General features: G+C 32.8%; 2 protein-coding genes, 1 long non-coding RNA gene and 1 other non-coding gene across 4 annotated transcripts; 3 read left to right on the top strand and 1 right to left on the bottom strand.

Annotated features, from left to right (window-relative positions):
- The first annotated feature begins 434 nt into the window (after window positions 1-434).
- On the top strand, window positions 435-1,883 carry LOC104904283 (non-specific lipid-transfer protein). The gene is made up of 2 exons (XM_010692490.3): window positions 435-875; window positions 1,580-1,883. Exons 1-2 carry the CDS (start codon window positions 508-510, stop codon window positions 1,587-1,589), a joined length of 378 nt encoding a protein of 125 aa, XP_010690792.1. The 5' UTR covers window positions 435-507; the 3' UTR covers window positions 1,590-1,883.
- Window positions 1,884-3,985: 2,102 nt separating this feature from the next.
- On the top strand, window positions 3,986-5,515 carry LOC104904282 (uncharacterized). Its single transcript, XR_007270049.1, has 2 exons — window positions 3,986-4,395; window positions 5,314-5,515. It is a non-coding gene; the product is annotated as an uncharacterized LOC104904282 (long non-coding RNA).
- A 6,368-nt stretch (window positions 5,516-11,883) lies between these two features.
- On the top strand, window positions 11,884-13,199 carry LOC104904281 (RING-H2 finger protein ATL74). Its single transcript, XM_010692489.4, has one exon. The coding sequence runs from the start codon at window positions 12,345-12,347 to the stop codon at window positions 12,987-12,989; it is 645 nt and encodes a 214-aa protein (XP_010690791.2). The 5' UTR covers window positions 11,884-12,344; the 3' UTR covers window positions 12,990-13,199.
- An 11,097-nt stretch (window positions 13,200-24,296) lies between these two features.
- Window positions 24,297-24,378, bottom strand: TRNAS-GCU (transfer RNA serine (anticodon GCU)). The gene has a single exon. It is a non-coding gene; the product is annotated as a tRNA-Ser (tRNA).
- Between the last annotated feature and the right edge of the window lie 2,009 nt (window positions 24,379-26,387).

Raw genomic sequence — 26,387 nt, 5'->3', positions numbered from 1 at the left:
TCAAGATTTAAAATCAAAACCCTTGTACGTTATTAATTACCTATTTACCTTTTATAAATCCCGACTTTCTAAACATCAAAAAGAATATGTCTATGGTAGGTGGTCCATGTCACCATGTGTGTGACATATAAGATTAGTAATGCAGCGTTTATCTTTGAATGTTGAACAACATAAGAATAGCAAGATAGAACGTAACAAATTGATAATTTTTATAAACAAATTATCTCAATATATAAGAATAAATTGCAATTTGCATACGCAATCCTTTAGCATGCAATAGATTCAATTCAAAAATTAGTTTTGTAGCCATCTTCACAGTAAAATCTGCAACAATGGACACGTAAATGCCTAGCAAATACAACACTCCATTTGCATTGAATTCCATCAACATCCAACCACCTTCTTTACCTCTATAAAAATAATACAATTCACAAATTACACAATCATACAATCATATACTTCACTACTTCAAAACTAAGCTAGTAAAACTACAAAATTAGTGTCAAAATGGTAAGTGCAATGCTAAAAAAACTAATAAGTTTGGCGGTGGTTTGCATGGCGGTTATAACCCTCGTCAACCCTCGTGCAGCCGAGGCGGCGGTGACCACTTGTGGCCAGGTGTCGAAGACCTTAGCACCATGCATGGCGTATTTGAAAGGTAGTGGTGCTGGTGGCCCGCCGCGCAATTGTTGCGACGGGGCACGGGCTCTTAAGGCCGCTGCTCAAACTACGGCTGATCGTAGGATGGCATGTAATTGCATGAAAACAGCAGCGTCTAAGACTAAAGGCTTAAATTATAACCTTGCTTCTAGACTTGCTTCTCAATGTGGTGTTCAAGCTAGTTACTCCTTTAACCCCAAAGTCAATTGCAACAGGTACTTAGCTATCACTTAATATATATATTTTGATTATTAGCATATACTATGTTCACGTAATACGTACGTACAAGTAACGGATTATAACTTAGTGGTATTCGCATCACTTCCGATCTTAGAGATTTTGGGATCGAGTGTCACCCCATGCAAGAAGGGGTCCTCAATCTTTAATCAAATGATGCATCTTAAAAAAAAAGGGAAAATTTGCAAAAAAAAACTTTTAAAGGTTCACTTTTGCGAAAAAAAACTTGTAAAGCATTCTTTGCAAAAAAAAACCACAAACTAAAATTTTCTTGCAAGAACAAACGTATTCCCATTTTTCGCTGTGTTTTTTTCTCAATCCCGACGATGACCCTTCTATCTTTATTTAACCCCTTATTTCCACTGCAACACTATTCCTATTCATCTCCAAAACCACACCAAAAAAAATGGGAATAGGTTTCATCTTGCAAGAAAAATTAAGTTTGTGGTTTCTTTCACAAAGAATGCTTTAAAATGTTTTTTCTCGCAAAATTGAGCATTTAAAAGGTTTTTTTCTGACAAATTTTCCAAAAAAACGAGGTTGTATATGTTAGGTAATTGTCCGAAAAACAAAAATCGTAATTTTTCTAATTATACATATAGGACTCATTGATATTTTTTTAAATAGAAGAAATAATTGATTACTTAGATGTGTATGAACATTTTGTTTTGGTGTTTTGCAGTGTGCAGTGATCTGAAGTGTTTCCTTGTGAAATAAAGAGAGGAGAGTTGATCTAAAGTTCAGAAATAAAAATACAATCTTCAGAGGATGGGTAGCCCTATCTAAGACGACTCTGGATGTCGTCTCATCGTAGTATTACTATAGAATTTTTGTAATTTTACACATGCATATGTGATGCAAGTCTTGATGCGTTACACTTACACATATGTATTTCAAATTTTCATTAATAAGCTATCTAAATTGTGGACCGAAGAACTTATACCGTGTAATTTTAAGTTTCATTGTGCGAAAACAATTAGGATGCATTTCCTGGCCTTCTCCTTAAGATTTTATTTTAGGAATACTAATCGTGACTATACAAATCTAATCAAATTTAGTAATAAGTCGAATTCTGATAAATTCGAGTAAAGAGAACACTTCCTAAATTTCTTGTAATCAAATTCTGATCACTAAATGACACTGGCTTTATGAGCTAATATTCTCTCAATATATATAATAGTGAAGTCTATGAAAACGACTATCACATTTTGGCAAGGAATGCACAATGAATTTTATTCCAAACGATAAGTGGAGTAAAAAATTCTGAGTCTAAATCTTTTGTCCTACTTTATTGTACCATTATATGTGTCACTCAATAAGTTAGATAAAAAATAATTGATATAAACCAAGATCGGGTAAAAAATGCGATAATATAAATAAGTGGAATGAAAGGTTTTTTTTTTCCCAATTCACTTTTTAAATTCAATACGAACAGTGACATCATCAATATCAATAATTTTGTGATATCTTTACTGATAGCAATTCAACCATATTAAGGTTATGTTCAATTCACCTTATTTTTACTTATTTCGGATCAACCATATTCAACCACTTTTTTGCTTATATTTAAAAACTTATGATTATTGTTAGTATTATCATGATTATTAGTATTACTAATGCTATTATTATTATTGGTATTACTATTATTTTAAACGAATATTATTACAACTAATATTACTATTTACTAGTACACTTGTTCAAAAATATTATTATTAATATCGTTGTTATTATTATAAATGTCATTGATATTATTATTTGAAGTTATTTGTGTTCAAGAAGAATAATGTTCTTTTGGCATTTGTACGTGTATTTTTTATAATTAACAATTTTGATATGCGATGTTCTTTTTGATGTTATACATGTAACGAACATGACAATAGTATATGATGTTTATTTTTTTAAACAAGTTTGGCTGAATAATAGACAATATATGTTACTAATTTATATAAAACATGAGTAACATGGGATAACTTAACAGTGTTGGTATCACGTTCAAAAAATTTCCTACAAAGGATTTTATTTTTTTTATTATTAAATGTTGTGCATAATAATAAATTGATAATAATAGTAATATTATTAATGAAATACAGAGTGATAATAATATTAGCCAAACATATTTTTTATAAAAGATAAGTTCAGATCAGATTAGATCAATTCATATCAAAATAAATCAGAAAAAATAAGTTCAGATCAAATCATAGCAGATAAGTTTAAATAAGTAAAAATAAAGTTAACTAAACATAGCCTAATTCTGACCTCCTTATTTGTTAAGGAAATCGCGATATAACCTCCTCATTGGGAAATTGTTCAAAAACCTGATTCATTACAGTTCTTAGGGCTTGTTTGTTATCAGCTTTTGTTTTCAGTTTTTAATTTTTCGAAAACCAAAAACAAAAATATGAAAACCATAAAAGTACTTCTCACCAGTTTCTAAAATTGACATGTTTAGTATAACAGTTTTTCTAACCTATGCACGTAATGCGAAAATTAAGGCTTATCTATCAAAAAAGTTAATTAATTAAAATAGGATATCCTCCATACAATTCTGATAGATATATTTAGTATATTTTATCTTTTTTTAATCAAACAAAATTGTCATTATAGGTTAGAAAAACCATTAATATAATATAAGTATGACTAGTTTTAAGTTTATTATTATTTTTTTATGAATAATTTTAAGTTTATTACACCTCTTATATCATACGATATTATATTTCATAAAATCAAAAACTGAAAGTCTCTATTATATGCTAAGGGGGGAGCTATGATGTCTCACTACGAAAAAACTTATATATCCCTAATTTGAAACATGAAAAACACCTATTTAAAACTTCTCATTCATTTCTCGATTTACAATAATGCATAATAAGAAAAGTTGTAGATCAGAAATCTAACATAAAAAAATTAAAAATTGTCATTAAAAGATTACTTACGATGAGGAAACTAACATAACAAAGAAATTTTCCAAGTAAGCCAAAAATACAAAGTTTTATTTTACCTAAATATTCAAGAAGATCTACATAGTACATAAATTTTAAATAAAAAACGAGAAAAAAGGGTATAACTCTTTTTTTTCGGCCTCGTAATTGTCGTAGTCATGTTATTCAAGCGAAATGGTTAAACATAATGAAAAAAATCATGAATAGACCAACTTCTTTTATCTCCATTTTCAATCTTATATTTTGTAAAAAAAAATTTATAAATAAATATATGTTTATTTTTTACATTAATATAAAAGTTTTTTAGGCTTTCGAGTATGAATATTAATAATAATATATTTTCACAATTCACATACATCGCATGCATACGAAACTAGTTAACTATAATGCCAAACCATACCTTAGATTTTCCCTCCATTCTACCCCAAAATTTCAAAACCCTTTATTCCGCTTAATTTCCAAAGTTGTTGAAAACCCCTCTTCTCTCTCTCACGCGTACCTGCTGAACCAGAGGTAGTAGAGAGAAATTTCGTCACGACCAAAGAAGAACACACAGATGGTAAGCTTGAAATTCCCAATTCAATTTGCTTCAATTAATCTTCTAACAATTCTTCCTTCAATTCAAATTGCACTAATAATTTAACAATTATAATTGTCCTATACTTCGCTCAGTTTAAATTGCCCAATTTCCCGAAATTTAGGTCGAATTGCTTTCATTCTCCATTGAAGATTGCATGTAGAGCTCACAAGATTCAACCTCTGATCAATTTCTATTTTGTTGCTGGCAACTAATTATATGTGTTCCATTTTTTTTTTCTTATTCTGATGATTAATTTGATCTTAAAGAGTAATTTTGCTGAACGATTGTTGTTTATTCATAGTTTTATCACCTATATATGGTCAAATTATTTGCTCTCATCGGCAAATCAAAATTGTTAATTTGTGGTTCTGCACAATTATGTTTTAATTTATCGGTAATGTTTTTAGTGGGAATTGTTTATTTTTGCTTGAAAAATAGTTGTTGCCAAAATTGGAAATATTAAATTATGCGGGGTGATATGTTTTGTAGTTTTGCTACTAGAGTTTTGTAAGCAGTTGTACATTTTCTAAAAAGAAATTGATTACTTATTTTCGTTTTGGTTTGTAAAATTTAGTAATTAATGGGTTGGTAATTGCTACTTGCTCAAATCCTATATCGTACACATGGGGCCATGGCCCATGGGCGTACCTTACGCCCTAAGCTATTTTTTGTTCGTTGCTCATTTCGACCTGTATAAATCAGCAATGAGCAAAGATTTAGTATTGGATGAAAGGTACACCCGGGTGTATAATGTAAATTGTAGTACTTGTTAGAGACTTTTGGTTTTCTGGCCTGTCTTACAACTTACAAATGCTCTACTTGAGTCTTATGGTTTAATAAGGGTTTAGAGTGGTGCATGATGTGCAATATAATGAAGGTAATTTCCTGTTATTGTAGGTTTCTCTAATGCGTGTTTTGTGAGCAAGACGCAGTTGTCAGCAGATTCAGGTTCAATGAGAACGCCTTGTATATTCGACCTCAAGATCATGGACTCCCCTGACCTTCATAACTTTGCAAAAAGAAGTATTGGTTTTCCTGAGTTGATATGAAGCGTGCTGACTTGGTCTGCGTTGATTATTGGTGAGATTTTGCTTAAAGGTAAATGTATTTGCTTTGATGCATAGTCGTTGCTTTAATCTTATGTTCACTACCATTGCACTCAGTAATGTAAATGGCTACAGTCGATCATATTAGAGATTAAGAACTGCTGCACGATGTTTCTTGAAGATTAAAGCTAAATGAAGAACAAGTTCACTAGTGAATAAGAGAGATGAATTGGTGGAGGGCTTTACATGTATTTTATTACTATATTACCCTGTTCACACATGTTCATTGGTGAACAACCCTCTATCTAGTTTCACTCCTTGAAAGGCAAAGGATATGAGTGGTAAGGAAGAGGTGATACCTCAATGGAGCTCACTCCGACTTCTAGTGCATTTCCGTAGGTTAGAATCCTCATGGCAGCAGCTTCAGTGTATCTGTTTGCGCTTTGTGCTGGGCCTTGAGATAGGCAGTCCCAAAGATTGCTTGTACCTATAGCAAAAAATTATGAGCGTTGATGGGTTGGGGAAGACTTCTCTTGCAAGGGCTAGTTTCTGATGTTTTGGGATTACATAGGAGCTTTTAGGGATATGCAATTTGTCAAAATGAAGAAACTAGCATGCAAGTTTCTTTTAATGCTATATCACCAAACTTTGGATGTCAAATGCTATTACTGAAGTAACTTTGTGTATTGACTTCTTAGGACATCCTCCCTGAAGCTGTTGATTGTACCCCATGGAGTGGGCAAGAATTTCCCATTTATATTGCGTGTCTCTTCCTAGGAAGAAGTTGAAGCAAGTACAATGTTCTGTGTTATTGATTATAATCTGCCGGTGCAACTTTGGAGATGTAGAAAGTCTGCGTATATTTGATGTTGTGGATGATTATGCAGCACAAGTAGTTCAGACTCATCTCATGTGCTTAGTCGATGGTCGTTGGTCGATGGATGCCTTGTCAATAACATTAGACAGCCACAAAAAATTGGAGCTATTGAATACTAGCCATAGTTTTCGTGTTTCAACTGCAGGAATCTTCTCTGATGTAGGGTTACATTCTCAAAACCTGCTGAGTGGAATGCAGAGCTCAGAGGAGATTCTTCATAAATTGTTGGTATTTTAAGGTGCACTCGAGGTGATCCCGGAACATGAGGGTTTTATAAGTAGAGAAATGTGTTGCGCTTTGTTTAACTTTATTGGGCTAAATACAAGTCTATATCGGAAGTAGGGCTCCATCCTAACACCAATTAATATTAGGTAGAATAGCTTACTAGACTTTCATGTCCTTATATTTCGAGAACTAGTTATATTCTGCCTCAGTGTCTTCAATTGAAGCATATTATATGTCGCAACTACTAAAGGATAAAGAGGCTATTGGGCCTTTGCTTGGTTGTTGAACTTGTTCTATCACAAGAAGTTGTGATATGTGGTAGTCAAAGTGTTATTCACTTAACTAAGAACAATCATTATCATGTAAAGACCAAATATATTAATGTGAAACATCACTTTATTAGATACTGTAATAGGAGGGGTTGTTGTAGTTCACAAGATTCATAAAACCAAGAATCATGCATATACTTCGTTTCTTCTGATTTCCTAACTAGTAGTAGTCACAATAAGTTGCAATACACCATTATTTTGTGGAGAGCCTATAAGTAGGACATTTTAGGAAAATTTATATTCTTTTCTCTAGGGTCAATATATCATGGTATAATTTTTAAAGGCAATTGTTCCTCTCATTGTGAAAGTTCAATCGGTTTATTATAGAGGGGGTTTTATGTGAGAGATAAGATCTTCATTTTTACTTATAAGGTGGTTTGACTTTTATAACTCTCATAATGCATTATCCCAAAATTCAAGAGGGTCGAAGACCCGAATGATCATTTGAGAGCTTTTTCCATCTCTATGGTTCTCAAAGGACACGAGCAAGGACCTGTTTGTTTATGTCTTTCCTTTGACCTAGGATGCACATCCATCAAAACATGCCCTTAGACATAATCTTCACAATGCTGGTTATGAGAAAATTGGCCGACATCTTCGACATTTTTGAAAGAACAAGTATGGTAAATTATGACGCTTTTCCACTTTTCTCTTAAGTGTTCGATTTAAGATTCCAAATTCGCATTGATAACTGATGCGAGTTATCATCTAAGTTGACAATTAGTTTAGAATGATAAGACCAATAAACACAGTGCCGGCATTAAGACCCGTACACGAGGGGCCAGTGTATCACGGGAGTCCATGACCCACCCGGCTAATAAATAGACATGCGTCCTCCATCTGTTGGCTCACATAATCACATGTCTTGTAGTCCTAATAACTACTACTACTAATAAGGGTTGGGCCCCATATCAATGAATTCCCTCTTTTGCCTGACTTAATCTTTTTGTAGGCTAGTAAGTTGTTAGCCTCGACTCACATGGACGTCCTTTAAATCTTCTGATCATTGCGATCCAAATATACTTTTTCTATATATGCAAGTATGCAACCATGTACTCCATGATTGGCTTCATTATTCTTGTTTTGGTAATTTCTTAAGCTTTTAGTTTTTCAGTTATTTGCATGTCACAATCTTTTTGTACCTTAAGTATTTTGGCTAGTATAGTGTGTTCTATAAATATTGTTCTTGTTTACACGGTAAGACACTAAAACAGTCCTGTGTTACAGTGCTAGTCTTATAATGAGAGAAAATATAGCATTTTCGAAAAAACCTAAGAAATTTTGTGAATAATATGATACTTGTGTAATAATTTTTTGTTTTTTTTGACGGTAAACTTCTTTGTATTAAGAATTTTAAGTTTTGAAATATTTTCTCCTTGAAAAAGCATGTTGTTTTTCTTTTTCTTTTATCTCATCGTAAAATACATATACGCTGCCAAGTAAGGCTTGACCTAGTGGTAAAACTTTGGCCTCATGACGTCAAGGTTATGGGATCAAATTCCACCAGGGGCTCTTTGGGAATGAGGTTTTCCTTACCATCCCCCTCCTTTGATATACACTTTTACCATCTCTCTTTATCTCTTTCTTCATTAAAAAGGTCTCTTTTATCCTTGTTCTTTCCTCATGTTGCAACTAATAAATGAGATTGAAGTATAATGCTAATCTAGGTGAATATGGCTCTTGCCTAACTGAATATAGAGAGGAGGGTTGGGATGGCAAAACAAAAGAAGTTATATAATCCAAAGTGATGGGTTGGAAAATTAGGTATTAATTGGACAGTCATAGAATGATATGGTTCTTGTTGACTCGACAATACCAAGTTTTAGGAATAGCAAAACAACATACCAGTAAGCTATTTTGTTGTTTTGAAGGTAATAAACTATCCTCGTACTCTCTAGCAGATATGTTACTCGGATGTTGTTTGGTTGCATTGTTTAGCATAAGAAGTTGGAATTCTGAGGAACTGAATTTTTTTCGGAAAGTAGAATTCCCATTTCACTTCCTATAAATCACGAAACAACATTTAGCAATTCCTAGGAAATATAATTACATGCATGAAAAAATAAATTTCCAAGGAAATTTACACTCCTTACCTTCAACCAAACGAGCACTCATGCTATGTGAAATACCGAAGGATTACTCTTAAATAAAGAAATTCACATATTAAATTTACTCAATAATTATAAAGAGACTTTATTATCTCGTTGAGTTGAATCAAAGCCAAGCGATTTGGGAGATGATCATAGTTTTGACGACTTACAATTGAACTAACACATCTTGTAATGATTTTAAACTCCACATGAATGATAACCTATGTCGTATTTTGATTTTAGATTTACTTATCTGTAAGATTTGTCCAAGAGAAAATAAGAGAAGGGACGATCCTTACTCAAAATAATGTCAAAATAGAAAATTAGTGATCGAGATTAGTATAATGTTAAATCTGGCATCGTTTTATAAATCCCTAGCCTACATATGCACGCGATGCGTGCGTTAATTTCAAAATTTGTTATTCTATTAGATACCCCATTCATACTTTATTTATGATTAAACTTAAATGTGAAAAATTCAACAGTTAGATGAATTTAGATATATTAATTCGCTAATGTAAAAAAATAAAAAGGTTGTGAGTGATTGTTAACATTAATTTTTTGTGAATGAATATTGAACGGAAAGAACAAAATGATGAGTTGGTTTAACTGAATTAAAGAGTATCAAAAGTAGTGAATGTTCAGACTTTTCATGTGCATGTTATGTATGCCATATTTTTTTATAAGGTATAAATATTTTGTCCATTTAACTTTTGATTGAAGTATTTGATTCATATACCATTTTAAACTTGTTTTAAATGGCAAGTTGGAATAAGAATTTTTAAATGATTTGCTTTTGTAATTTTTTTCATTCCATTAATTAGATCATTAAGTGTATTTTAGACACTTCAAAAGAGGACACCACACCTCCTCCCTTAGCTTATATAATAGAGATAAATTAAATTTATTTAGAATACATTATGATGAAGTGACAATACGTTGCTTTTTTTAGGTAGAAATGGTGTATCTAACATCTTGATTCTCCATATATGTAATTGGTAGGTTTGACAAAAGAGATAAGACCAACTTTTCCCAATATTGACGTTGAAAGGCCAGATCAGAAATATTTACAAATTCTTTGTTGAACAGTACATTGTTAGCATACTCTTCCTTCTCTAAGATATCTTATTTTTACTGTCTCTCTTTTTCTGTTGTTTTTTTTTTTTTTCTCTATCTTTCCGTTTTATTAAAACTTCGTGTTTTATTTTTTTCTTTTTTAAGGTAAGATAAAGTCTCAAGGGAAAATTGGAAATCTCTCCTTGTAAGGAGTGAGATTCGATCCTAGGATCTCTAAAATCGAGAGTGATGTTAATATTACTAGACTATCACCTGCTGCTCTTTCGTGTTTTATTGGTTGGAAGAAATAAGCAAATACATAAAATAATGGAGTATGTAATATATGCAACTATGCAAGTATGTATACTTCTTAATATTGCATAAAAGAAAGAGAATATCCCAAACCTCATGTAAGTGATATTTAGTATAATACAAAAAGCTCCTAATTATGCAATAAAAATTCACTAAAAACAAAAAGAACAAGTATAATGCTGCCGTAGTTCAATTTGCTGTGAAAATATCGGAATCCTCACAAACATAATTTAGGCAAAAAGGTGCATGTTGGGGGAGATATTTCTTTAGTTAAGAGTTCTAAAGAAGATATTTAGGTTTTTCCTTAATTAATCACAGTACATACTTTTTCTCTTTTGTTGTGGCATATAATTACAAAATTAATCTGTCAAATTGAGATTAAGGTAAGCTAGAATGACCTTCCCACTAAGTATTTCTTTTTGTTAATTTTAACTACTTGTTTATTATACTTTATGTGTCCCACCAATTCCACTCTTGTTACTGAAAAAGGAACCAAAACTCCAAGAGGAAAGAGTTAAGGTTTGGTTTACTATTTTAAAATTGGAACAAAATATGATCTAATGACAAGGTATGAAAAGCAGCCGAAGCAAAAAGATGCCCTAACAGTCAACTACATTTCATACATAGAAATTTATAGTCAAAATTGATGTATAACATAATAATGGAGCTACATGATCTCTTCATTCTTTTTTCCATATCTAAAAGAGTTTAATAAAAGGGTTAATTTCTGAAATTATTAAGCTATGCTACATCAAAGACTATTTAAGGGTTAATTTGAGCTTTTTTACATATTTATTTAGTTGTTTTGATGTATTATATGTATGGTACACTTAAATATATATGAAAATTAAACACATTATTATAACTTGAACAAAAGACTGACATTCTACATACTCTGTTTATAAAAAATTGACTCCGTTTATGTTTTATTTTATAGATTTATTTGTAACTATGAGTGACCAAAATCAAGTAGGTAGTCAATTTTTGTAGAAATGAGACTTTGATCCAACAGATTAGTAAATCGGGTCAAATGATTCTGGAAAATTTGAAGAATGAGATTGCAACCGTCGAGTACTCAATTGGGCTTGAAACTGCATTGTCTTTGGACCGAGTTGGGTCCATTCAGGTTTAGGCGGAGTTTAGATCTATAGATTTCAAGTCAATTTCTAGCTAGATTAGGATATTTTCAAGTACAATAAACACTGTAATACAAGGTTATATTCGAGAAACTTTTGGCGTCTCACTGTTGGAGCTCATTTTGGGGTCCAACAGACGTATTTTAGTAATTTTATAGGTTGGAGGTACTAAAGTAAAGTGTAAGCTGGTAACAAAGCGCATTTAAATTGATACCAAATTATTTTGATATTAGTATCACAATGATTGTTTCAGCACTTTTGTACCCTAAGTCCAATGAGATGCCAATCCAACCTCGTTATATACTTATATGGGTTAAAATGACTAATACAATTTTTTTATTATTTTTCTTTGTTGGTCCAATAACATGGAGTTATGAAGGCTAGCAGATGGTGATGAATATCTTACACAATATACTTAAATACTCTGGTCCCTCTTTGTTTGGGCCAATTAGCCAGAGTATGCATATGAATCTCTAGTAGCATTTCTTAGCTTTACTTTATCACCTCCCAGATATTCTAGAAACCACAACATAGCCGTACCACTCACACATCTAAGTTCCAACAAACAAACATAAGTAAACCAAAAATCTCATACTATAAAGTATTCTACCTCCTTTTATAACAAATTCACTCTTTGTAGCTCAAGAACAACCACCCCAAAATTCAAGGGAATCATTTACCTATATAACTAGCCTTTGGTCCCCATTTTGGATAACATCTAACCACCCCTTTCAACAATACTACCTTACAAATACACAAACTTCTTCTTCCCTCCTTTTTTGGCCTTTCTTCCTCCTCCCTTAGCTTATCCTTTTCCCCTCACCTCTCTCTCACACACACACACACAATTTGTCACTATGATGCACCGCAAGCTGCTAGAGATGGCGGTGGCGGCACCGACGTCGATGGATAATCGAACAACAGCTATGGAAACTCAGTTGACACAAGCAAACTTTGACACCAACATGGTCATAATTTTGGCTGCTTTATTGTGTGCTTTGATATGTGCCCTAGGGTTGAACTCTATGATTCGGTGTGTATTGAGGTGTGGGCCACGGTTCGGGTTGGAGAGTGCTGAACAAGCGGCCGTGCGGATGTCGGCCACCGGTCTTAAGAAAAGTGCGTTAAGAAAAATACCCGTTGCAGTCTATGAAGCAGACGGCAATCAGGAATCAGACACGAGTACGGATCCAAGTGTTACAGAATGCCCCATATGTCTAGGAGAGTTTATTGATGGAGAGAAAGTGAGAGTGCTCCCTAAGTGTAACCATAGGTTCCACGTGTCATGTATTGATATGTGGCTTGGGTCCCACTCTTCGTGCCCCAACTGCCGCCACTCCCTATTGGAGGTTGTTGGCACGTCGTCGAAAACGACAAGAGAAGAGAGAATTAATTACGGTGTTAACCAACCATCATTACCACCACCGCCACCACGTGGCGGTGGTGGTGAAAGTGATGGTAGACAGGAACACGTGGTGGTTGAGGTGAGTGGAGCTAGTTAGTTATAATTTTTTTAAACTTGGGTAGTATCAGTATGTGTATTATATTGGTTGTGTAATCTAGTGGTCCTGTAAAAAGAAAGTAAGATTGTTATGTATTACAAAAGAGGGAGTAGGTTAGCTAAGATAGCTAAGTGAAATTGCTCAATTACACCGTCTTTTTCATTGTTGAGGGTTTGAATGCCATTTTGGAAGGTACAACCATTTTCCTTATTTCCCCATCATTTATTTGGTTTTTCAACTTTCCTGTTGCTTTCTATTTTTTAAGTTGAGGGGAATAAATAAATCTCTTTCTATTTTTTAAGTTGAGGGGAATAAATAAATCTCGGCTTGGAAATCGATCCCAAAATCTCATGAAATCGAGAGGAAAGTTCGAACCACTAAGTTATCTCTCACCGTCTTGTTGCTTTCTAGTGTTGAGTTATATTTTTCGATTATTTGAAATGCTAGGTGCAAACAATATATCTTCTTTAATGGTTATGTCAATTATGAAAATGTTCTACAGTCAGGATTAACTTAAGAAGTGATAGAACTTAGAAGCAACATCCTAAAAAGATTTTTCTTTTGTTTGTGTGTATACATTGAAATTTAAGGATTGGGATGTTGTCTATAAAGGGGGGATTTAGAGGAGGCATTTTTTGAAATACATATTAAGTAGTACATTGGAAAATTCTCCTCTGTTTAATTTAGTAATTCAATGGTATAATTTTTATCATTTGTCCGAGTGTAATGTGAGTATGGTAATTCTAACGTTATGTTTTTGCTCTTTGTTCATTTAAATGATCTAGATGAGCAAAATATACTAGGAATAAGAATTTTAAAACAAGCAAAGATTAGTATTAAGTGTATATGATATACTTGGGTGTATGATGAATGAATTTACTGAATGATCTGATGATTGAAAAGGATACCCAATAATTTAGCCAAACTGTAATCTAACTTACCCTTTGGATTTTTAAAAGGGTCCTTTGTATTGATTCATATTCAAGATTTTTTTTAGACAAAAATTCATGGGTTTTTCTCGCCAAAGTCCTGTATCGTGTTCGACATGTCCAATTATTAAAATTTATTGAGTTGTCACATTAGAGAGTCAAAATATCTGTGTGCAATTTCTTATAATAACTTTGAAGTTAGTAACCATTTCATATCATTAGATGGGTGGGTGAGATAGTGATGAGAGAGGCACTATATATATCAATATATGTACAATAATGATTGTTATATAAAGTACATAGTTGTGTGATATGTTAATTTAATTATCTCGTTATATGGGTGTGTCGGGTGGGGTTCATGTTCATGTCGATTCTAAACAGATTAGTAACTTTGATGACAGTTTATTGTATCTATTTGATTTTAACTTATTTAAACTTATTATGTCCGAATACTAACTTAAATTAAGATGAAAAATAAGTCAAAATTAAGTAATATTTTTTTATTCATTTTGTTTCTCAAGCAACACATTTTCATCCTATATAAAATTATATAAATGGGTTAAACATGACAATTTGGGCTGAAAGTATTAGACTATTAGTCCACCAAACTTACATTCATGTCAAGATTATCTCAACCTAATTACTTAAACCGGCAAAAAATCTTTGACCTCCAAGGCTCCAACCTACTTACGGCATGTTTGGTAGTCGTTATAAATTGCGGTAATGTGAATGAATTTTAAGTGTAATTTTATTAGGGAGGCACCCTTAAAATCTTCATGGGGAGACATTTTTTCTCTATGGGCAACCAATCTCACCCCTAAACTTGTGTTTTTGTCTCCAAGGGGAAGCAATTTTCATTACCACTCATTACTACCTACAAGGTGGTATTAAATGGGAATGAAAATTCAAGAAGGAAATTGGACATTTTTGGATAAATTAGCAGTACCATGGGAATGGACAATGATATTTTTCACATATTTACACACAAATTCATTCCCGTTACCACCATTTATGACCAACTATCAAACGAGCCGTTAATCCATGTTGGGTTTGTTTCGTCAGCCTTATCTATACTAATATATTAAAATGCGTTCCTAAACAAGAAATGATGTTATGTGACGCTTTTTCTAAGGACATTCTATGTAATTCACCTACAACAAAAAAAAGTTTTGCATAGTGGATTCGATTCCATAACTGTAAAATTTATATACTAAAGTCTTAACCACTAGACCAAGTGATATTCAATGTTATCATCTCAAAGTATAATATTAATAAATGAAAATCTTTCTTACCGGCCTAATAACTAGTTATAGGCTCCCTAAAAGAAGTACTAATATATAAAACTTTGCCAAATTAATAATTAACAACTTAGAACAAATGAAATATACGGATACTATTCTCTCGAGGGAAATTCCTAAAAAATCCAATAAAATAAGAGTATCGAAGTTTGGGTAAACATCAAAGTGGATGGAAATTAAGGACGGAGCAAAAAGCGTATGACCTAATTGAGAATGAACTTTTGTCATGCACCTTATTTGCTTCACGGTAGATTTGCGGAATTAGTATAATCTGAAATCTTTGTAGAAGTCGACAACGGTATATTGGTACGTTTTACCTACTAGAAAATTAAACACACATCATATAGTTCATAGTTCTAAAAACGTGAATAGCATCAAGGCTCAAGCATAGTAAAAAGAAGGGGAGGGGGATTCGAATATGTGACCTATCGTTCACAACACCTCAATCTTAACCATTAGGCCAAGACATTCTTGATATGTTCGTTTGTTGTTTAAGTATGAGTTAATACCAATTATTAGAGGCACATAAGTGGATTAATTGGGTCCATGTCAAGCTGTTGAGCTAATTGAATTGAGCAGTTGGAGATACTTGACAATTGACAACTTTGGATTATATTATGCAAGTTTTCTGTGAATTTGTCACATATTGACATCTTTTGGCCCACGGATATGGCGTTATGGAGGCACATAGTAGTATGACATAACCATGGTAGTTTAATAAGTGGTCACAATTATCATTATTTTAACTTTATAATATATTATAGATTTAAAAATTATAAAGATAATATATAGGATACTATGTAACCTCAAATAAGAAAAAGACACTAAGATACAAGAGTAGATCTCTAGCTTACACTAAAAGAACAATTTGTAATCTTGTCATATAGTTTAGCAATCTTTTTTATGAAAAACAACAATGTAATGGACAATAAAGTAGCCAAGGGTATTATTATGATATGCAAAAATGATTTTGGATGATTTCATGAAGGGTTTTTTCTAATGTAATTTCTATAAAGTTCTTCGATATTTTTGTGGTAATATTATTGAGAACAAATATACATTCTACTAGACTAGATTTAAAAACTAAAAATCAATCTAAATTTTGAATATTTATTTAATAAAAACTAGATGTCTGGTTTGGATCGTAATTACCTTATTAGGAGTAATCAAATCATGATCAAATGCTTTTTGATCGTCTCATACTATGTAATTGGTGTTTATCTCTAAAATATTTGGATACTAGAAAAAATTAGTTTTGGTTCTGATACATTCAGGTAAGGTGATTCAGATCGAGTAATGAGACTCGTGTCAATTTTGAATAGTATGGTTTTCATACATCAAGTAAGATGATTTGGATTGAGCAACTGCGCTGATTCCAATTTTGAGTAGCCTACTTATGAATTATCACTCATACCACATATTAGTATTGTGTATGATCATATGTTTTCTTCTCATCCACGAGAGAAATAGATAAAACACAATGGATATTATGTACTACTCCCTCTGTTTCATTTCACTTACAACCATCCGACTTTTATGTTTGTCAATGAATAACTTCAACCATTAATATCTTTAACTAGCAATAATCAAAAATTATGAAAAGTAGATATTTGGAAAATATACATTGAGACGAATTTAACAAGATTTCATATAAATATGTTTTTCCTTAACTATAAATCACCAAAAATAAACTAAGTAGAGTTGCTGAATAGTGTAAAAGTCAAACCGTTGCAAGTAAAAAGAAACGGAGAAACTATTATTTCCTCCGTTTCTAAATAAGTGCAACATTTGCATAGTGTTTATTATTCACAGTTTGAACTTTAATTAGCTTTGGTGATTTACATTTTAAGAAAAACATAGTCATATGGGATCTTATTAGATTCGTCTGAATATGAAATTTTTTAATATCAACTTTTTATGATTTTACTTATTGATAATTGAAGATATTAATGGTTAAAATAATGCATTGACAAATGTGAAAACAAGAAGTGTTGCATTTATTTAGAAGCGGAGGAAGTATGTAGGATTCACCACTGGAGTGGTCGATGCAAGGTTTCACAACTGTCCGGAGGAGAGAGTGGCAGAGTAACTATGAAAACTACATAGTAGCTACTGGAAGCTGGAAGGTATATTTTTGGGTGATGATTATATAAACAAGTGAGAAAAGCAAAATTAAACACGTATGTAATTCATGTCTAACAATTTAATGTACCATTAATATTAAATATGGACCACTTTCTATTAATTCGTATCTACCAGATATATTAATCAATTTTTGGTTTTACCAATTCGTAGTAGTCGCACACTCCTAGTCCTACTGTCACAGTACTTATTCATACCACGGAACATCAGTACTGAATAGTGAATACTGATGGTAACCTTAAAAATGGCATGGTTCACGCAATCACGCTTGTGCAAGTTTGATGGTGTTTAAGCCTTGGAGGTTTCGTCAGGCAAGGTTTTACACACGACGTGGTGGCTCGGGCCTGAGTTGTGTCATTCCGGCTAGGCGGCTAGACATAAAACGAATGATCGGTAGTTCGACTCAGGTTTGGTATGTTGCAACATACCCTTTGTATCGTGCTTTTTGGCCTACACTCGATAAATTTTGGTTCTTTTATGTCGAAGTATATAATCGTGCTTTTCCATTCAACAATGTGGCATGAAATTATGCACTTTATGAGACTATGACACTATATCGTGTCATGTTTTGAGGTGACCTAAACTACCGCCATTATAAAAGATCATACTTTTAAAAAATTCACGAATAATATACTATGATCGAGTATGATTGTGAATCATGTTATTATTAGAGAATTTTACATAAGTAATTGCTACTTAAATTAAAATTCATAGTCACATTACTCTAACCTTCTACATTTGTAAATCGTAATATATATCTATTCTCCATAATTTTACTCAAAACTAACCCTTTTAAATCTATAGTCAATCCACCACTCCATATAACAATATAAAAGCGAGAATTTGTTTTAAAATAATAACATATATTTCTTTTATATAATAAATTGTCACGTGTATACCTTTTTCAAAAATTCCAAAATAATATACGTGATTATTAACTCTGCAAGTCAACATAGACGAGCTTAATAACTTCTATTATTTCGTTTTAAATGCAATAAATGAATATTTTGTCTCACAAAAAATACCCCTTTATTACATTTAAAACGAAACGAAAAAGTATTAGATATTTTTCAACAGCTGAAAATGAACCCCTTTAAGAGGTACATGCATATGTGTCATATATATATAGGTGGAGACAAAGTATTGGACCATTTGAATTTTCAGGTCATTGTGTAGCACACACTGGATTCTGGAACATGCAGATCATGTGAGCCACTCACTGTTAAGTGTTACCCGCCCTTAATAGATCAAACAACGTTGTTATCTCTAATTGTAGGGTGGCTGGACTTGTTATTTTCTGTCTAAATTGCTTCATGTTCACGTCATTATGATCTTGATATTAAATAGGTCAATTTTAGATCAACTCAAATTGCAATATTCCCCACACACATATACTATTTTTGCATTTTTTTAGTTGCAACATCTACTTTTTAACATTTGTCGAGATGATTTTTTGAATGTTAATCTTGGTTTAATTACTGTTGAAGGCTATGTATATACATCACATATTCACATAGAGTACATTTTTTAAATTGTTATTAAGTTGAAAATAAACAATTAAATCACCTAGTTATCTCTCCATTTTGCTTTGGAAGTATATGGAATTCACCCATAAGGCCACAACCCATTGGGCCCACAAGACCGCGGTCCACAAACAACAATTTTCTTTTGAGTTTGTCTTGTAAGAGACCGCCTACTTTTAAATTAAAATTAGATAACAGTAAATAAGCCCAATATTAAAAAGAGAATTTGCCCAATAATAACTAAGTTAATTTCTTTTGAGACTAGTTTAATTAATTTAGTGACTAGGTTTACTTTTATATTAAAATTAGACCGTCTCTTTTAATAATTTTTGTTTTCTTTTTAGGCTCTAAAAGGGCGGACGAATAGTTGAAAAGGATTATACAACGTCGTCTTAGACTCTTAATGAAGAGCCAAATAAGGAAAGGAGATGGATGAACAAGTCACCTCCATACATTGTTTTATTTGGAGCAAATCACGCACCTTAAAATTAGACCATCTTTTTAAATAATTTTTGTAATGGTTGAAAAGGATTATACAACGTCGTCTTAGACTCTTAATGAAGAGCCAAATAAGGAAAGGAGATGGGTGAACAAATCACCTCCATACATTGTTTTCTTGGGAGCAAATCACGCACCTTCACACTGTCACACATGTTAGTATGAAATTTAAGAGTGAGGACTACGTTTGAATATGATAGACTAATGGGAAAGAACTACCTCTTTTCCTAATGAACGAGCAATCCTCCAAAATTTATGTAAGACTGGTTATATAGTTCCAAAATTGGAACCCATGTGATATATCATAGAGCAAGAGGATTAAATATCAAACAAAATGGAAATTTCCTAATATCCTAGGAAACACGATAATTAATCAAGATTCTACAAGTTCTTATAATTTTCTAATAAAGATCATTTTGATGTAGGATATACTGGTCTAAGACATTTCTGATCCTCGAGGTGTATTCGGTACATGTAAAACAATGGGTTTTTCTATAATATATTCATGTGCTGTTTAAAATTCTATAATATACCTTTAATGTTATTCTATTCTACATTATATCCATGTATTTTTTAAGTTTTCTACAAAATACCTTTGGTGTGTATTAATGAAAACGAGAGTTAATTATTTGACTCAACCTCAGATAAATTAAGGTTGGTTTGAGTGGAGTTTAAAGAAGGAGAGAGATTTTGAAGATTCGAGGCTGGGAGAGAAATTGTTGGATACAAACGTCATTTCAACTATATTGAAGTACTTATGTTTGCATATATAGTTTCATAAATACACAAAACTCATACGATTGAATTGTATGATTCCTTGAAATATTATTGGGCATAGCAATCCATGACCTATTACGCATTAAGATCAACTTAAACCACTCAATCAAAAAACAGTAATGGATGTTTTTTTTTTTTTTTGACAGGAGTAATGGGATGTTTCTATATCTAAACTGAAGTCAACAAAAGAAAAATAATAATTTAGTTCACTACTCATCATATGACTATGAAAGACTTATAAATCAATTTATCCCTAAAATAAATTTATTAATCTATCAAATTGCACCAACTATATGTACAAAACCCTAATTTAAAAAATTGTATAAACCGAACATACATTGCACTAAGATATGAAGTGATCATGTGAAAATTGTCTTTTTTTTTCAAAATTTTGGTCAAACAATCTATACAATTATATCCTTTCCTAATTCAAAGATGGGTCAATAAGCATTAACAAAGTAACTTGATATAATGAGAAAAATGGCTACTCAATAAAAAAAAAAATTACAAATTTAATTTGACTACAAAACTTTACATCTAACTTTTTATCTCAATTTCTAAAAACTTTATAGATTACAGTAACTTGTATAAGAGTAATTATAAATCACATCTCTATAATTATATTTTAAATAAAATTTATTAAGAATAGACTCAAACAATCGACGCACGCATAGCAATCAGAGAAAACCAATAGTGAAAAATGTGAGCGGAAGCACCAAGAACTAGGTGTTCTACGAGGCACTACCGGAGCACCAAGAACCGTTTCGGTTCCTCTTGTTCCACTCCACTCAACCGCAACAATATGCAAAACCTGGAAAATCAAAATCACCGAAAAATTCTATGGAACTTGAAAATTCAAGCAAAAGCTACTAAACATTTTCATTTCTATCTCAACCTCAAATCTTCAAATTCTCTCTCTTTCTTCAAACTCCACTCAAACCAACCTCCTTTCTCTCTCCTCCTCAACCTAAAATTCCGAAAATGTCATTTCTTCCTTAGTTCCGATTTTCCATCTTCAACAAAACCTAAAATTAAATCCAAATTTCTCCTATTTCTCAGTAAATTATTGCCGAAAAACACTGGAATTCCACCAAAAACAACAATTAGATCCAAATTCCTCCAATTTTTCAGAAAATCACTACCAAAGAAGTTCAAATTTCCGTCAATTTCGTCCCAGAAAAGCGTCGTGAAATTACAATCTAGAAATCATTTTTGGGTTGTTTTGATTGCTGCAATGTTGGTATCTTTATTTCGTTATCCTTTGCTTAAGTTATTCAAATTTGATAAATATGGTATTGCTGAAATTCTTGAAAATTTCTGGAATAATGCTGTTTATTCAATGTATTACTCTCAATAGTTGTTGTAGTGAGATTTATTATGAGAGGATTCAATGAAATTTTTTCTATATATTCAAGTGAGTTTAAGCTCAATTATTTTAGTATTTCTTGTTGAATGTTCCTTCTCAGTTTATATATTCATTTCTTGTTATGCACATTGTTGGAAAATGTTAAGTAAATAATATTGGAGTGATTTGATTTTTTTTTGTGGTTAAATACGGAAATATAGATTAAGAGTTAATGGCTAAAAGCCCTAGTTAAATTCAGCCAAGTTCAAAATATAAGTAGGGGTTGGGATAAGCCTAGTTACATTAACATTTAAGTTGTTCCTTCCTTCCTTTGCCTTCTTATCCGCGACTTGATTGAACTTCCTTGGGCAAAAATGGACCTTCATTCGTTGGAAGCATTGGCTTTGAACCCTGTATAACTATGTTATTGTCAATGGTGGGATATATGGTCGGTTGTGGCTGAAGGAGGTTTGCCTCCTTCTTGCCATCGGTGAAGATACTCGCATAAGTAGCTCCTTGTTCCTTGGCTATAATGAGACCCCAAAGTATCCCTATAGTTATTGGGGTGATTTGATGTTTTTCGTGTAATATGATATCTAAACTAGGGTTTTTGAATTGGTCTCTGCTTTGTGTTTCTAACGAATTTACCGCTGTATGGCTGACCCACGATTACTATTGATTACGGCTTCATGCAGGCGAGTTGCAGCCTGCAATCCGAACTGAGGACAGGTTATTTGGGGACAATGTGACCTGTTGGTACTAGTTCATTGGAAATATGGAACTGAGAATTGAGTTTTTTCTAGGATTTGAGGTAGACTTTCTGGAATGTTGGGTTTGCATTTGAAATTTAGGATGATGCAAACTACAATATTGGTTATTTGCTTCTGCATCACCTTTGGGTAGGGTGAGTATGATTGCGAAACTCCGTAGATCAGCTACAACCATATACAAGATCATGTTCGACTACTATCTTGCTGAATCCCATCATATAATGATAATCAGGCCACGGCCACCCTAACTAGGCGATGAGCTAGGCGAATGCTTTCTCGAAAACAGTATCTAGGAGAGAATCCATCAAAATATCTGACTCTACTTCAGCATTGACCAATAGCTGAGTATGACCTTTCCCACATTGCTTAGTACGATCTCTAAGGGTTGTTTGTGATCAAAATCTGCCTCAAAAGATGCCTTCTGCTTTGCTAATCCTCAAACTCTTCTGCACTCAAGCCACCTCTGCCTAATCCCAATATTAACCTAGGATGGTTTGTGATATCGGGAATATTACCTTTCCCCCTTATGTTTGACCAATTAACTGGTTTTTCACCCTCCCAAATCTACCTCTCAACTGCAGCATCAAAATGCACCTTGATTTGTTGGAGAAAGGCTCGATTTTGCTGTTTGCTCTGGCAATTAGGCTGACTTAGTGCGCAGCAGTATGACAGAAGGGATATAGTAGGCAGTTGAGAGGTAGATTTTGTTCGTTAGACAGTATGACAGAAGGGATATAGTGCGCAGCAGAATATTGAACATAACCCCTGTCCCTCCCTTCCCTGAAATCTTAAAGCTATTAGCTACGATTAGCCCAATCACTGGTTTAGTCAAGCCTACCGAACCAGTCCTTCCGACTGGGCGTAGTCTAACATCTTACACATGTATGTTGATGTTTGCATTATAGTTTCTGTGCCGATGGGGATCAAATATGAAACATGGGAATGCAGCCAATCACTCTCTTATTCTGTTGCTACTATACTTAGGATCATTTCATCCTGTCCAATAAAGTGCATCCTCTATCTCAGTTACTTCCATTTTATGCATGTTCAAAATGATGGCTAGAATTAGATTTTAATGCTCTTTGCTTTTCTTAGCTTCATATGATAAGACTTAGAATTACGAATATCGTTGCATTAAGATTGCTATCCTTTGAGTGATGATCAAACAGATTTCAGGCTGTTGAAAGCGGGGCGAGGATTCTATCTCTAATTCCCGCGATAGCTAGACGAAAGAACCACGAACCATTGTCATGTACTCTAGATGCAAGTTAAAGCCTGCGGTTTTGTCGATGGCCTTTCAGTTCTTAAGTTGTGTGCAATGTTTATACTTCCATGGAGAACAATAGCACATTATATGGTGCACGTTGTATTTTAACGGGTGAAATCCAATTAAACTGGCAACTCTTTTCGATTCAAACTATAGCTTCAAGTAGATCTAGAATCACGCTTGACTATATTGTTGCCAGCCACATTACTCTCTTTGAAAAGGAGAACAGGCAAGTGCTAGAAACCAACATATTAAAATTTCGAGATATCTTTGTTTAGCATAACAAAACTATGACACGTTCTCGTAATGGAGTTTATTACGGAATAATCAAAAGACCCATTGTTGATATAATTATGACACGTTCAAGGATAACTAGATTGATTCCGCTGAAATATTCCAAAAATACAACATACGATACAAGTTTTCTTTAAAATTTGTAAAACGTACGACAATAATTTTAACATTGTTAACTTATGTGGTACGAATAAGATTCGATCCTATATAAAAAAAAGATTCGATCCTATATAAAAAAAAAAGATTCGATCCCATCAAAAAAAAAAAAAATCACAAAACTTTGCCAACTCTATGGGTGAATAAGAGTAAGACAACGTTTGTTTTTCTATAGGTAAGCAACACAAAATGGTAGAGACAAATTACAAGGAGATGAGATAGAGATAATCAGAATTAAGACAAGTGAGGAACATCTTCAAGAACAGAAACCCAAGTCATCAGATAAATAAAGTGAAAAACAAAAATAACGTCGCCTGAGAGATTCGAACTCTCGCGGGGAAACCCCATGTACTTAGCAGGCACACGCCTTAACCACTCGGCCAAAGCGACTTCTTGTGTACATTCGCATTTTATTTCATTTTTCATTTCTTCACTAGTACTAAATTATGGCATAAAACTACACGATTTTTGTTAATGTATTAAAATTATTATAATTGTGTTGTTGATTATCCTACTATATTTTATTTTTATATATACTACTCACTAATTAAGTGCTCGTATATTTAAATTATATTACTCGTTTTCTTTATAGTGGATATCATCATGTCATTAAGCGTGATCACTTTTCTTGACATGTAAATAAATCTCATAATACTTTAATAATCAATCTAAAGATTGTGAATTTTTATAACATCATATCTTACCAATTGTCTAATCTATTACTTTTGTTGGTCATTGTCATTAAATGTATCCTTAATATTTCCACTTACATTTTTCTTGTTTGATAGATGCGATGTATTTGAGATTTTTCATAATCTTTTGAGTATTATACTACAAAAGTTGTGAAAAAAATACTATAATATATACTACGTGCATTTATCAAACAAGTTGAATATAGAGCTACATAATTTTCTATTAGCGGTAAATGATCTCTCATTCTCTCCAAATAAGGTTTTATTCAAACAACTCACTAGAAACATCTCTACAATTATATGATTTTTTTAATTATCAAAAAACATATATAAAAGTTAACGAACACATTCTGACTCGGGTTTCCTACCTGGTTTTGATGGGTGAAACTCCAAATAACAAGAATTTCTGCATATGATGACTCGATGACGCTTGAACTCTAGACCTTTACTAAACGAGACACCAAACTGGAGTTAAGGGTACAAAGAGGACCCAAACTATGAGGTTTTTCACCATTCAGGACCTACAACTATTTTTTCACCCTTTGGGACCTGATGACAACAATCCGGCAAGTTAACTCACCTTTAACTCACCTGAGGTTAACTAGAGCCAAAAAAAAGCAAAATTAAATTGAAAAAGTAACCGTTGCAATTTTTGGAACTTTAGTTCCTGAAATACAGTTGAACACCTCCCACTATAAAAACAAACCCAAAAAAAAGCAGGGGAATGTTCTAATGTCAGCAAAAAATATATTTACAACCCAAAAAATCAGAAAACTCGCAAAACCCATTGGTGAGGCTCTTGAATCTTCAAAACTCCATCTGCAAAGAAAATGTTATATTCAGTGAGGTGCTTTTATGTGATTGGCAGAGTAGCAAAGAAAAAGAGTATTCTAAGACTATGAGAAATCCATTTATGAGGTTTTATATATGTGAAAATTATAGAACAAGAAGGGGTTGTCAATTCTTTGAGTGGATTGACAGTCCTCATCCTCTTGAAATAAGGGATGAGATGGTAGGTTTCATTAGAAGCAAGATGGAAGTAGAAGATGAAGTGGAAGATAAAGAAGAAGCTAAGGAAATGTAGGATTGTTGTGGCAGTGTTAGTGTTTGTAATTTTCTTTTTGCTACTGAAAATGTAATTTATAATTAAGGGAAAGAAAATGCTTACATTGTATTAGAATAATTGTGTTGCTCCATAGTACAATGATCCAATTTCAGCCATATTGGTTGTTGTACTTGTGTTGCTTAACCTTGTCTGTTTCATTGAACTGCAAGATATAAAGACATTAGATTCTAGAATTTGCAACTGTTAATGAATTAAAAATGTAGTTAAAGAAATTGCATTACATTTGCTTGGCTTTGAAATTCTGAATGTGATTGTACATTTGGTGGAGTTGCAGTTGCTTGGGAGGATGCCTTAGGTGCTGTAGGAACAGGACACCTTCTCTTGTTGTGTCCCTCCTCTCTACAAATGTTGCACCTCATTGACCCCCCTTCTTGGACAATCTGTTACCAACTACCTCCCCAACAGATGGTCTTCTCTTCACAGTAGGTCTGTTATGTACTTTTTTGACAGCAGGTGCAAGTATTGGGTTGTAGGATGATTGAGGCCACTGTTGTGGTCCATTCAATGGCTCTAATGGAAACAAGTATGCCTTGAGATATGTGTCTTTTGAGAAGTAATGTGACACATAGTGCTCAGGGGCT

This window comes from Beta vulgaris, chromosome 9 (genome assembly GCF_026745355.1).
Source record: "Beta vulgaris subsp. vulgaris cultivar EL10 chromosome 9, EL10.2, whole genome shotgun sequence".
Lineage (NCBI taxonomy): Eukaryota > Viridiplantae > Streptophyta > Magnoliopsida > Caryophyllales > Amaranthaceae > Beta > Beta vulgaris.
This window is presented reverse-complemented; position numbering and strand designations above follow the sequence as displayed.

What these genes read in the sequence shown, in the direction of transcription:
- LOC104904283 (XM_010692490.3), top strand. Translation starts at nt 508, where the DNA reads ATGGTAAGTGCAATGCTAAAAAAACTAATAAGTTTGGCGGTGGTTTGC.
- LOC104904281 (XM_010692489.4), top strand. Translation starts at nt 12,345, where the DNA reads ATGATGCACCGCAAGCTGCTAGAGATGGCGGTGGCGGCACCGACGTCG.